Here is a 12,661-nt window from a genome sequence, read left to right as displayed (position 1 = left end):
CAAGTCTGTATGGCAGGAAGAGTCCATCTTATTTGAAGAAATTTTAAATGTGTTTAGGTGGAATGGGTTAACGGATCGACCTAATTTGGTTTTTCGTTTTTACACTGGTCAGATCAGGTTTGAATATTTGTAATTACAGCCAATTCACTCTGCCTATCCCTTGCATGGAGAAAGATAGCGTGTCGTGCTTTACGTCAAGCTTGGATTCAGCCTTTCAAATGACCTAGCGTACAAGCATTGGGAATTTAGCAGCTGGTTTGAAAATACTGACCTGATGAACTGGATCAGATCATATGCACAGAGTGGAAAATAGGAAATGGAGAATACATATGCATTACATTGCAGAGCCTAATTAACTGTAATGTTATTATCAAAATGGCCATAGATCATAATTAGCAAGACTCAGTGTTGATAATTTCAGTTACATGAAGTGGTGTGACAAAACCTCCCACTTCAGAAAGCTTTATAGAGCAGATTCACTACTCCTTTATTATAAGAAGATCTTGGAGAGAGAGAGTTTTGAAACACTTGCGTATTTGATTCTGCTACTCATAGTACAACCTAGGCAGTCTCGTTAAAAAGGGCCAAGTCTTGCTGCGCAAGATCAAAGCTAGTCTGCTCCAGATGGTAGGATTATCAGGAAATAATCTTTCAATGCTGCCAGTTGTAAATTAAAAAAAAAAAAGTGGTTATATGTGAATTGTCTTCCACCTTTGGATCAAATTAATATTTTATTTCAGTTTGCTTATCTCGCCCTTTTCTTTGAATCCTAATACATCTGAACAGATATTTTCCTCCTAACACCTGGCTGACCATATGGCAGTCTCTAGTAATTTAAATGGAAGAGTAAGATCTACTTTGTTCTCCCATCTCATGAATGTTTCTGAGGCATTTCCTTTGCAAAACCAGCGGGGAAATGACATACATTTACTCATTCAGGGACAGATTCTGCAGTCCCTTCCTCGCGTAGATAATGCCACTGAAACCAGCGTGTACGGATGACTCACATGTAATGGGCCTGGCTCCTCCATTTGTACGTTGGGGGTGGGGGGAAAAGGGGCCCAGTTTTATCAGTGTGCCCTTTAAACTGTGTCATTTACCAAATGGTGAGAACATCAGTGTTAGTGCTTCACAGTTGCAATAATCTTATACAGGGCCCTGGTAAATCTTTATAAACAGAATCAGGGTATAAATGATTCTTTTCCTTTTTTTTTTTTTTTTTTTTGGTGAATGACACCGCTTACTGTCACCTGAATTCCCATGTCTTGCACACCAGATATGTGGGAATCATTCCTAAAGCTCTTCCACCCTTTCCTCAACATAAGATTCTGTCTGTAAGGTCCTGATCCTTCTCTCTTCCCTGATTACTCTCCCCCTCATCCCTTCTGTCCTGACTGTTTCCTCTCCTTTCCACCCTTCCCCCATTGTTGCTTCTTCACCCCAGTCTCCTGTGCGCTAGTCCAGGGGCTGATAGCATTTGCTGATTTCCTTTTAGAAACAGAGGACAAAAAACCCTGGAAGCTATAGTTGCTCAAGTGTCTCTGTGAGATGCTGCTTCTGCTTCAGGCCGACAGCATCAGGGTCTGCTGTAGGAACAAGAGCTGCAGGTTGCAAGTGAATGTGAGGACCAGCAGTTTAAGGGAGATTGTGGCCTCTGGGCATCTATTCCCTATGATAGCTGCAGCTGTAAGAAGGTCTCCTCAGTGAAGGTGAGGTATAAGGGTTTTCTCTCTCCTTTGTTATCTGTTTGAGTGTTTTCTCTAGTGTTTGTCAGTGAAATATCTAAGCTCTCCTATTACTCCCTACTACTCACCTTCAGGTTCTTTCTAATCAGAAGTGAGGAGGGCAGAACTCCAATTTAACTATTATTATAGCATTCAAAAATGTGCAGATGTATCCAAAGACATCATCCCTTTGGCCAGCTGAGGAGAATTGCAATCAGAGGCAAGAGCTGTTGTTGTGAAAGTGATAAGGAGTTGCTAGGGCCAAACACTGAATGAAGGACTTTATTAGAGTATGGAAAATTGGATTATCCGTTAAACTACTTTCTCTTTTTACTTCACATTAGGGAATTTGCCTAGAATTTTCTCCAGGTTCCCTTCCCCCCCCCTCCCCCCCGATACAGGTGTAAAGAAACAGCACACGTCTGTGTACACAGGAGCCACACATGAAAGGTGGCTATGGAAGCCTGTTTGTGCCCCTGTCCTCACAGTGGAGACATTTTTTGCAGAGCATGGGAGGAATTAAGCGTGTGGGGCCTGATCCAGTAGGTGTGCTCTGAGCATGCCTACCTCCACACAAAACGGCGAGGGAGCAGGAGGAAGCCTCCTTTGTAAGCTTTAGCCTAATGGTTAGGGAACTCACCCAAGGTGTAGGAGACCTCAGTTCAGTTCCCTTCTCTGCCTGATGAGGAGAAGAGTTTGGAACAGGGACTTCTCATCTCTCTGGTCAGGGCCATAACCACTGGACTGTGGGATATTCTGCTGGGAAGTCAGTCTCTCCTATTTGAAGTTTTATAGAAATAGTATTTATTGGGCCGGATTGAGAGAGAGATGAGAATGACTCTGTAGTCCACACCCCTCTTGTTTGCAATTCCCATTGGCTATCTTAGGTGGCTCCCCCACCTAGTGTGTGCTGACTTTTGTGGATTCCATTCTGAAGCACCTGTCTCTCCCCGTGCATTGAATAGTAGAGAGCATAGATGCCTAACAAAGGAGTTGTGGAGTTTTGTGATTTCCAAGACGCAGATTAGTTAGGTATTATAACAGCTAAATCCCTTTGTGGATCCAGGCCAAGGCCTGCTAAATAGAGATGGAACAGTGTTGTGGAAGGTTTGAATCTATGTAAATATGTGAGAGAAGAAGCTCCGGTTTTAATTATTGCGTGACAGCCGCCTCTTAGCCAATGCTGAGTGATGTAACTGTGGGGTAGACTGGAGGCCACACTTGCAGGTTGGGAGATTCCATCCTGAGAAGCAGTGATACTGAAAAGCAGTGACACTGCAGGTCATGGTGGATAATCGGCTAAACATGAGCTTCCAGTATGATGCTGTGGCCAAAAGGGCTTGGATGTATAAACAGGGGAATATGGAGTAAGAGTTGAGCAGTTATAGTACCTCTTGTGTGACTGCTACTGGAACACTGTGTCCAGTTCTGGGTCTACAATTCAAGATGGTTATTGAATAATTGGAGAGGGTTCAAAGAATAGCCATGAAAATAATTAAAGGATTGGAAAACATGTTTTGTAGTGAAAGACTCAAGGAGCTCAATCTGTTTGGCTTAATAAAGAGAAGGTTAAGGGGTGACTTGACCACACTCTGTTAGTACCTACATGGAAAACAGAAATTTGATAATTGGCTCTTGAGACAAGGGTATAACATGATCCAGTGGCTGGAAGTTAAAGCTAGACAAATTTAGACTAGAAATAACAGTAACGGTAATAATCTATAAAAACAAGAAGAATCAGAGTAAGGGAGAGAGCGTAATGATGTGTGTCTCCACAGTGGCAGTCTGCCCTAAACGTCCTCACAAAATGGCTGCTTTGAGCTGTAGCCTAGACTCCTAGAAATTTAAAGGTACAATACACAGAAAGCAAATAATAACAGATACATCCTACATCTACTACAGACCCTGAACACCCTGGATATGGCTGGGAATGCCCCAACATGTGAGCTGAATATGGAAAGGCTCCATGTTTGGGAGGAGGAAGAGTTACGAGGGTCAGAGTCTAGCTGACATGTCCCGGTGACCAACTATAGGCCCCAGAGAGCAAGTACATGGTTTGGACTTCCCAGTAGGTGGGCTGAGCCCAGTAAGGCCAGTGTTTGTTGGAGAGAGCTGGTTGCAAGGAGGAGCAGCCAGAGGAAAAGCAGTCCAGGAATTGTGCCCTGCAGCAGAACAGGGCAGTTCCATATTGTGTCTCTCAGCCCAAGGAATTGAGGCTGACTCTGAGCCCAAAGACTCCACTGTGCCTGTACCCAGCAAGCCTCAACTGTACCAACAACCAGGGCTTGAGATAATCTGGGATCCATTCCACCCTAATGGGAGAGCTGTCTACTCCCCAGCAAGGAAGGCCAGCATTTTTCATTGAGCCCCAACTCCACTAAACCCCTAGGGTCTGTGGGGGAGACCTTGAACACATATTTTTTTTGTGTTATTTTTACTTAATTTACTTAGGGCTATGGTATTGGTTGCTCATTTGATATCCTTGATTTCGTCACATGTGTCCATTCACTTCTTTCAATTTAACTCTATCCCTTTGGAGAATAAAATGTCATTTATACTTAGAAATTGTAATGTCTTAGGCCTGGTCTACACTGGTGGTGGGGGGGATCGATCTAAGTTACGCAACTTCAGCTACGTGAATAACGTAGCTGAAGTCAACGTACTTAGATCTACTCACCGTGGTGTCTTCACTGAGGTGAGTCGACTGCTGATGCTCCCCCATTGACTCCGCCTGCGCCTCTTGCCCTGGTAGAGTACCGGAGTCGATGGGAGAGCGCTCAGGGGTCGATTTATCGCGTCTAGACTAGACTTGATAAATTGACCCCTGGTGGAATGATCGCTGCCTGCCGATCCAGCGGGTAGTATAGACATACCCTTAGAGGTCATAACTATTGTCCATTAATTTATGCACCTGGCCACCAGGTGGAGGCAGTTAGTGCCAAGGACCCAGGACCCATTGGTAAGACTGAAAGTTTGTCACGGTTATTTTTAGTAAAAGTCACAGACAGGTCATGGGTAATAAACAAAAATTCACAGAGACCATGACGTATCCCTGACTTTACTAAAAATAACCAGGACAAGGCTAAATATGGGAGAGGAATGGAGTTCAATGGGTGGGCAGGGGACTGATAGGCCAAGACCCCCATTAGCGTGGGTGGCGTATAGCACCCGGCTCCAGAGATGGCTACAGCTGTGAGATAGGGGTATGTGGCCCCAGCTTTAGCCCCCCCCCAAGCCCTGGCTGCAGCCAGGATGGGGCGCATGGCCTGGGGAGGCCGCAGGGCAGGGGTGCACAGCCCCTGCTGCAGCTCCTGCCAGGTGGCTGGGATGTGTGACCCCAACTGCCACCCCCGGCAGAAGCCACATGGCTGGGGCGCATGGCCTCAGCTGCAGCATGACCCCGGGCTGCGGCACAGCGGGGGTGGGCAGTCCCAGCTCTGAAGCTGGCCATAGCCAGGGGGGCGCTTAGCCCTGGGATGCTGCGGGGCAGGGCGCACAGCCCCCCCGTTGCAGCTGTGCCACAGGGTTGGGGCGCACGGCCCTGGCAGCAGCCACTGGCAGAAGCCACGGTGCTGGAGCACAGCGGGGGATGCGCAAGCACCGCTCTGGAGCTGGCCGCAGCCGCGGGGGGTACACAGTCCTGGGATGCCACGGGGTAGGGGTGCACGGCCCCGGCTGCAGCCCCTGGTGGAAGCTGCGGGCTTGGGGCTTCAGGGTCGAGATTCCAGATATCCAACTTGCAGTTGCAAGCTGTTGCAGCAGGGCAGGGGCACACGGTCCTGCCTCGAGCCCCTGCTTCAGCTGCCAGCAGCTGAAGCAGAAGAAGTCATGGAGGTCCAGTAAAGTCCAAGAATCCGCGACTGCCGTGACCTCTGTGACTAAATCGTAGCCTTACCTCTAGGTCCTAAGGTGGGTTAGCAAGCCCCTAAGATGGGAGGAATAAGGGGCTGTATAACCCTTGCAGACCGGGGTGCCCCAGAAGGGGGCTAAATAGGAGATCAAACTGCATCAAGAGAATGAAGTGATATCAAGTGTGAAGTGCATTAAGGGCCCTCTCTTCATGCTGCCAAAGTTGAGTGTTATGAATTTTCCAGAACCTGATTAGAACATTGCATTACAATTCTCCTGTATGAGGTCTCTCTGGGATTTTCAGATTCTTGTTTTCACTCAGTCGTTTCTCTACATGAGCTGTTATCCTGGATTTCAAACTACAGGTTTTTCTATTGCACTGTCGCCAAGCAACAGCTTGACGTGTAGGAGATTAAAATCTCTCTGGGAGTCTGAAATCAAATGGAGTGTGATGTTGTCAGCAGGTCACTCAAAACGCCCTAGAAGAAAAAGCTTTAACACACACATGCATGCACACACTCTGAACTAAGTGGGCCTAGTAATTTGCAGCTAAATACTACCATTTTGCTCCAAAACAAAACGATTGGTATTTCTGGTTTTAGGTGGCTACTCAACATGGTCTCCAAACCGCATATGTAAGACTTCTGATAAATAATACCAACACACCATCTGCATCCAATGTCACAGATCTCATTCTGCTGGACAATATTACTGGCCTCCATGTTCAAGGAACCAGTGGTAATAAGACTACAGATGGGTTCCAGATATATAAGAGAGGATTCCTGAAAGGTAACGAATTATGCAGTGGCTCTGCTTTTCAATATGTGAAGACGATTTTTGTGACAAGAAAATTTCAAATTAGGATATTTAATTGTTTATTCTGGTGATTTAGGTTAAAACAAAAGCACTTTTTAACAGTTAATATATCTTAATTCCAGATATCTTAATTACTCTACAATTGTAATATTCTTTTAACTCAGAGGTGTGCGTCAGGCCAAATTTGTCTCCAAGCTTGGAGCTGTCTCTAATGTCAGTGGATGCAGAATTGGACCCTTCAGTTGTGTAACACTTAGCCCCTTCAAAACCTGACACAAGTAAAGAACGTTTCTGTATTACTTTAATTCCAATGGAAAGATTTTTTTTTTTTAAACAAAATCCTGGATGATCAATATCAAAGCAAATCTGATCTGGATAATTTCTTTATCCAAGCTGAGAGTCATGCAGATGGTAACCAAATAACTTACTGAGTAAAAAGTTAAATTTTATGTTTAAAAATTCTCTCTTAAAATAATCTAAGACTCTGATCCTGCCATTGGGTTTGCCTGGGCATGAGTAAAAAGAAAAGGAGTACTTGTGGCACCTTAGAGACTAACCAATTTATTTGAGCATAAGCTTTTGTGAGCTACAGCTCACTTCATCGGATGCATACTGTGGATCAATTTATTTGAGCATAAGCTTTCGTGAGCTACAGCTCACTTCATCGGATGCATACTGTGGATCCACAGTATGCATCCGATGAAGTGAGCTGTAGCTCACGAAAGCTTATGCTCAAATAAATTGGTTAGTCTCTAAGGTGCCACAAGTACTCCTTTTCTTTTTGCGAATACAGACTAACACGGCTGTTACTCTGAAACTTGGGCATGAGTGTTCACCTGCTTGAAAATGACTGTAGAATTTGGACCTAAAGCATTGTCTGAAATATAGATAAGGGAGATTTTTGAAATATATAGGGTTCAACCCACAAACAAGAGCAAGTCTTTATAACCATAAATGAAAGCAAAATACAAGCCCTCTCTAGACTTGGTTTCAACCCCCTACCTAAAAACTGGGTGTGGAGCCCTGCCCTCCTGCAGGAAATCTCCCCTTGCTGATTCCCAGTAGCTGTTCTTATATCCCTTATTTCCATGTGTGAGGGGAAAGGAAGGAAGCCATGATTAACTTCTTGCTTCCTGGGGTCATGCTATTGGCCCTGCACCCTCTTGAAGTACATCTTCAGAGCTGTTAAACTATGATTACTTTTTTAAAGTAAATAAGCAATGGCATGATAGCTAAAAACTGAATACTTTCCAAACTTGGAAGTAAAATTAGTCCATGTGGGACTTTAGCATGGTAGGGAGTTAATAACTACATCCCATTTCTGATAATGGAGGCCTGGTTGGTGGCACAGATCATGGGGTATTGGAACTGTTGGCAGTGAGTTACTGGCTTTCAACCCAGAGATTCTTTAGAAAGAATTACCCCCCCGAGAAAAGAAACTTGACTTACATTACTGAATTGGCAACCAAAGCTGGAACAATTGTCACATCTGGCACAGCTTTTATTAAAGCTGGAATTGATTTTGTTTTCCATGCCAATGGAAGGTGTTTCCATCATTATGAAGAAATCTAAACTAGGATGACATAACAAGAACAAAGCTCATTTGGTTGTAACTCTCATTCATTGATATGTCAGCCCCCAGCTCAGCCTTAAACTGATCTCCAGGCACAAAGATAGTGCCATGACTTACATATGTGTCTGCAGATAGTATGTGTTATACACAGTTACTTCATTGCTTGGAGGTGTTCTAAGTTAAAATTCCATTTCCACTTCAGTGAAGTCAGTGACAAAACCTTTTGGCTTTAGTACACTGCAGATGTATGCGGTGCAGAGAAGATTCGCCTTCCTCTGAAGCATCAGAGATTGGCCACAGCTGGAGACTGGACCCCAAACAGGGTGGACCAGTGCTGTGAGGTGGTACAGAGAATGCTCTTTCTTAGATGCCCGGTTCGTGTGTCTTGCCCATATAATCAGGGACAAACTGATTACCAGATTTGGGGTCGGGAAGTAATTTTCCCCCAGGTAATATTGGCAAGGTTCTTGGTGGGGGTGGGGGTTCGTGTTCCACTGCAGGATGGGGTGCTGGTCACCTGCTAGGATTGACTAGGCATATCTTGCCTAATCACTTCTTTGCCATGTAGGGGCCTCGGGCATTGGTAACACCATCGTCCCTCTTGTTCTCTGCTCGTAGTACACAACAGTTCAGTTTCCTGAGGACTCAAATGCTTTGGTCTAACTAGACTGATGGGGCTTAAAATAAGGGTATCTGTGTGAAGGTTAATGTCCTGTGTTTATATAGGAGGTCAGACTAGATGATCTGATGGTGCCGTCTGGCCTTAAACTCCATGAAAGTATAAAACAGGAGCAAGATCAACCCCAGAATCAACTACAAGCCTGTACAGGAGACCACTCTTACTAGTTGATTCTCATTTCAAGAGGCCATCGCAAAGTATTTCCCCCAAGTTATGAGTTCAGTTCTTCTTCACTTTTATTAAGACCATCTCTATGAAGCAAATGTTTATTGGTGTCTTGAATGCTCACTTAATACAGATTTCATTGCAGTTATGTCGCAAAACGTACTGGGCCAGATTTGCTTTTGTAAGTACAAAGCAGGGGGTGAACTGTGCATGTGAACACCCTGTAACCGCAGGGACAGCTAAACATGTGTTGGTGGCGGGTGTGTGTGGGCTTGGAGGGAGGAGGGGTTTATCTTATTGGAAAATGGAGGCTGTGGTACTGCTGCTGGCCTTCCCCACAGATTCCACCTAGGGAAGGGCGCTCCGAGGTCCATCCAAGTCTCCATTGGAGCCTCACCAGTAGAGGCTTCCTGGAAGAGAGAATGAACTTTCTCCTATCCCCTTCTGCCCTGCTTTTGCCCATGTTGCACACTGTGTTCGGTGGCCCTGCCCCTCATGCCTCTGGTGAAATGAGGATTGCAAGTGGCTTATGCTGCTGCATCCATGTTTTAAGGGGTCTTTCTGCTGATGCAGACTCTCAGCTTGGATTCTACAAGTGGAACCTAAAATGGTATTGCCATCTGTTATTTATGTTAAGCCTGAGTTTCAGAGGTGCCGAACACCTGCAGCTTCCATTGTCTTCAAGTGGGTGGTCAGCACTTCAGAAAATCAAGCCCATTATTTTCCTATAAAACTCCAAGGATGTGTAACTCTACTGGATTCTATTCAAGCCTTTTGTATTTACCGTTTTAATAAAGAAAATAAAGACATGACTCTGTAATACACTCATCTACATTTAGTTAACACACTGATTTTTTCTCTTATAACAGTTGGAGAATACTACTCAATCCACTACATTGCATTTCTTGATGCAAAAGAAACCTGGGATGGCAGAGTCTTGACACTGCCTGCTAAACTGACCTTCAACAGTTCATCACTGGTATTTCATTTTCCATTTTATTTTATCCTTTACAATTTATGTACACACAGTATGGGAATACTGGAACCTGCTCTTGGCTGCCTAAATGATGAGGTCAGCACATAGTGATACAAGATTTTAGACACTATTCTCTGAGTGACTGTGATGAATCCGTAAATACATGAGTACTATACAATAATGATGGGAGTGACTTATAGCACTGGGCCTCTCAAGTTCAATAGATGAAAGAAGCTAGAGTTGTATTATTTGTGTATTAGCCTATAATTTTCTCCCTACATTTGGGATCTCTCTCCATTTTATCTGTGCATTCAGAAAATAGCAAAGTTTCATCCATTTGTTTTATGTGTTTGTTATAATTTAACCTGAATGTGTGAATGTTCACGCTTGAACTCCTTGTAGTCTCCTAGGAGTTGGAAGTTGTGCCATATGCTGGTGGAAATGTAATTTCATTTGACTTTATAATATGGTCTCAGGTTTACCCTGTGGCTTTGCTTTCCTAATTGTTGGCATTCTTAGCCCTGGTCTATTCTAGGACTTTAGGTCAAATTTAGCAGCATTAAATCGATGTAAACCTGCACCCGTCCATACGATGAAGCCCTTTATTTCGACTTAAAGGGCTCTTAAAATCGATTTCCTTACTCCACCCCTGACAAGTGGATTAGCGCTTAAATCAGCCTTGCCGGCTCGAATTTGGGGTACTGTGGACACAATTCGACGGTATTGGCCTCCGGGAGCTATCCCAGAGTGCTCCATTGTGACCGCTCTGGACAGCACTCTCAACTCAGATGCACTGGCAAGGTAGACAGGAAAAGAACCGCGAACTTTTGAATCTTATTTCCTGTTTGGCCAGCGTGGCAAGCTGCAGGTGACCATGCAGAGCTCATCAGCAGAGGTGACCATGATGGAGTCCCAGAATCGCAAAAGAGCTCCAGCATGGACCGAACGGGAGGTACGGGATCTGATCGCTGTATGGGGAGAGGAATCCGTGCTATCAGAACTCCGTTCCAGTTTTCGAAATGCCGAAACCTTTGTCAAAATCTCCCAGGGCATGAAGGACAGAGGCCATAACAGGGACCCGAAGTAGTGCTGCGTGAAACTGAAGGAGCTGAGGCAAGCCTACCAGAAAACCAGAGAGGCGAACGGCCGCTCCGGGTCAGAGCCCCAAACATGCCGCTTCTATGATGAGCTACATGCCATTTTAGGGGGTTCAGCCACCACTACCCCAGCCATGTTGTTTGACTCCTTCAATGGAGATGGAGGCAATACGGAAGCAGGTTTTGGGGACGAAGAAGATGATGATGAGGTTGTAGATAGCTCACAGCAAGCAAGTGGAGAAACCGGTTTTCCCGACAGCCAGGAACTGTTTCTCACCCTGGACCTGGAGCCAGTACTCCCCGAACCCACCCAAGGCTGCCTCCTGGACCCAGCAGGCGGAGAAGGGACCTCTGGTGAGTGTACCTTTTAAAATACTATACATGGTTTAAAAGCAAGCATGTGAAAGGATTACTTTGCCCTGGCATTCGCGGCTCTCCTGGATGTACTCCCAAAGCCTTTGCAAAAGGTTTCTGGGGAGGGCAGCCTTATTGCGTCCTTCATGGTAGGACACTTTACCACTCCAGGCCAGTAACACGTACTCAGGAATCATTGTACAACAAAGCATTGCAGTGTATGTTTGCTGGCGTTGAAACAACATCGGTTCTTTATCTCTCTGTGTTATCCTCAGGAGAGTGAGATATAATTCATGGTCACCTGGTTGAAATAGAGTGCTTTTCTTCAGGGGACACTCAGAGGAGCCCATTCCTGCTGGGCTGTTTGCCTGTGGCTAAACAGAAATGTTCCCCCCTGTTAGCCACAGGGAGGGGGGAAGATTGAGGGGACAGCCACGCGGTGGGGGGAGGCAAAATGCGACCTTGTAACGAAAGCACATGTGCTATGTATGTCATGTTAACAGCAAGGTTTACCCTGAAAGAGTGTAGCCACTGTTTTATAAAATGTGTCTTTTTAAATACCGCTGTCCCTTTTTTTTCCTCCACCAGCTGCATGTGTTTCAATGATCACAGGATCTTCTCCTTCCCAGAGGCTAGTGAAGCTTAGAAAGAAAAAAAAACGCACTCGAGATGAAATGTTCTCCAAGCTCATGCTGTCCTCCCACACTGACAGAGCACAGACGAATGCATGGAGGCAAATAATGTCAGAGTGCAGGAAAGCACAAAATGACCAGGAGGAGAGGTGGTGGGCTGAAGAGAGTAAGTGGCGGGCTGAAGAGAGGGCTGAAGCTCAAATGTGGCTGCAGCGTGATGAGAGGAGGCAGGATTCAATGCTGAGACTGCTGGAGGACCAAACCAGTATGCTCCAGTGTATGGTTGAGCTGCAGCAAAGGCAGCTGGAGCACAGACTGCCACTACAGCCCCTGTGTAACCAACCGCCCTCCTCCCCAAGTTCCATAGCCTCCACACCCAGACGCCAAAGAACGCGGTGGGGGGGCCACCGGCCAACCAGCCACTCCGCCACAGAGGATTGCCCCAAAAAAAGAAGGCTGGCATTCAATAAATTTTAAAGTTGTAAACTTTTAAAGTGCTGTGTGGCATTTTCCTTCCCTCCTCCACCACCCCTTCTGGGCTACCTTGGTAGTCATCCCCCTATTTGTGTGATGAATGAATAAAGAATGCATGAATGTGAAGCAACAATGACTTTATTGCCTCTGCAAGCGGTGATTGAAGGGAGGAGGGGAGGGTGGTTAGCTTACAGGGAAGTAGAGTGAACCAAGGGGCGGGGGGTTTCATTAAAGAGAAACAAACAGAACTTTCACACCGTAGCCTGGCCAGTCATGAAACTGGTTTTCAAAGCTTCTCTGATGCGTACCGCGCCCTCCTGTG

The 12,661-nt window shown here is 45.5% G+C and overlaps 1 protein-coding gene across 9 annotated transcripts in view; it reads left to right on the top strand.

Annotated features, from left to right (window-relative positions):
* EVC2 (EvC ciliary complex subunit 2) overlaps nt 1-12,661 on the top strand; it is a 166,545-nt gene that overhangs the window by 18,262 nt on the left and 135,622 nt on the right. For 8 of the 9 annotated variants that reach the window (XM_048848895.2, XM_048848896.2, XM_048848894.2 and 5 more), the window contains exons 5-6: nt 6,176-6,362; nt 9,676-9,785. In XM_048848895.2, the coding sequence (XP_048704852.1) occupies nt 6,176-6,362; nt 9,676-9,785 (297 nt within the window). The remainder of the gene's footprint in view (nt 1-6,175; nt 6,363-9,675; nt 9,786-12,661) is intronic. The other variant, XM_048848898.2, reaches the window with a different exon arrangement.

Source organism: Caretta caretta, chromosome 4 (assembly GCF_965140235.1).
Source record: "Caretta caretta isolate rCarCar2 chromosome 4, rCarCar1.hap1, whole genome shotgun sequence".
In the NCBI taxonomy this organism is placed as follows: Eukaryota; Metazoa; Chordata; order Testudines; family Cheloniidae; genus Caretta; species Caretta caretta.
The sequence above is the reverse complement of the archived record's forward strand: the minus strand, read 5'-3'. Positions and strand labels throughout refer to the sequence as shown.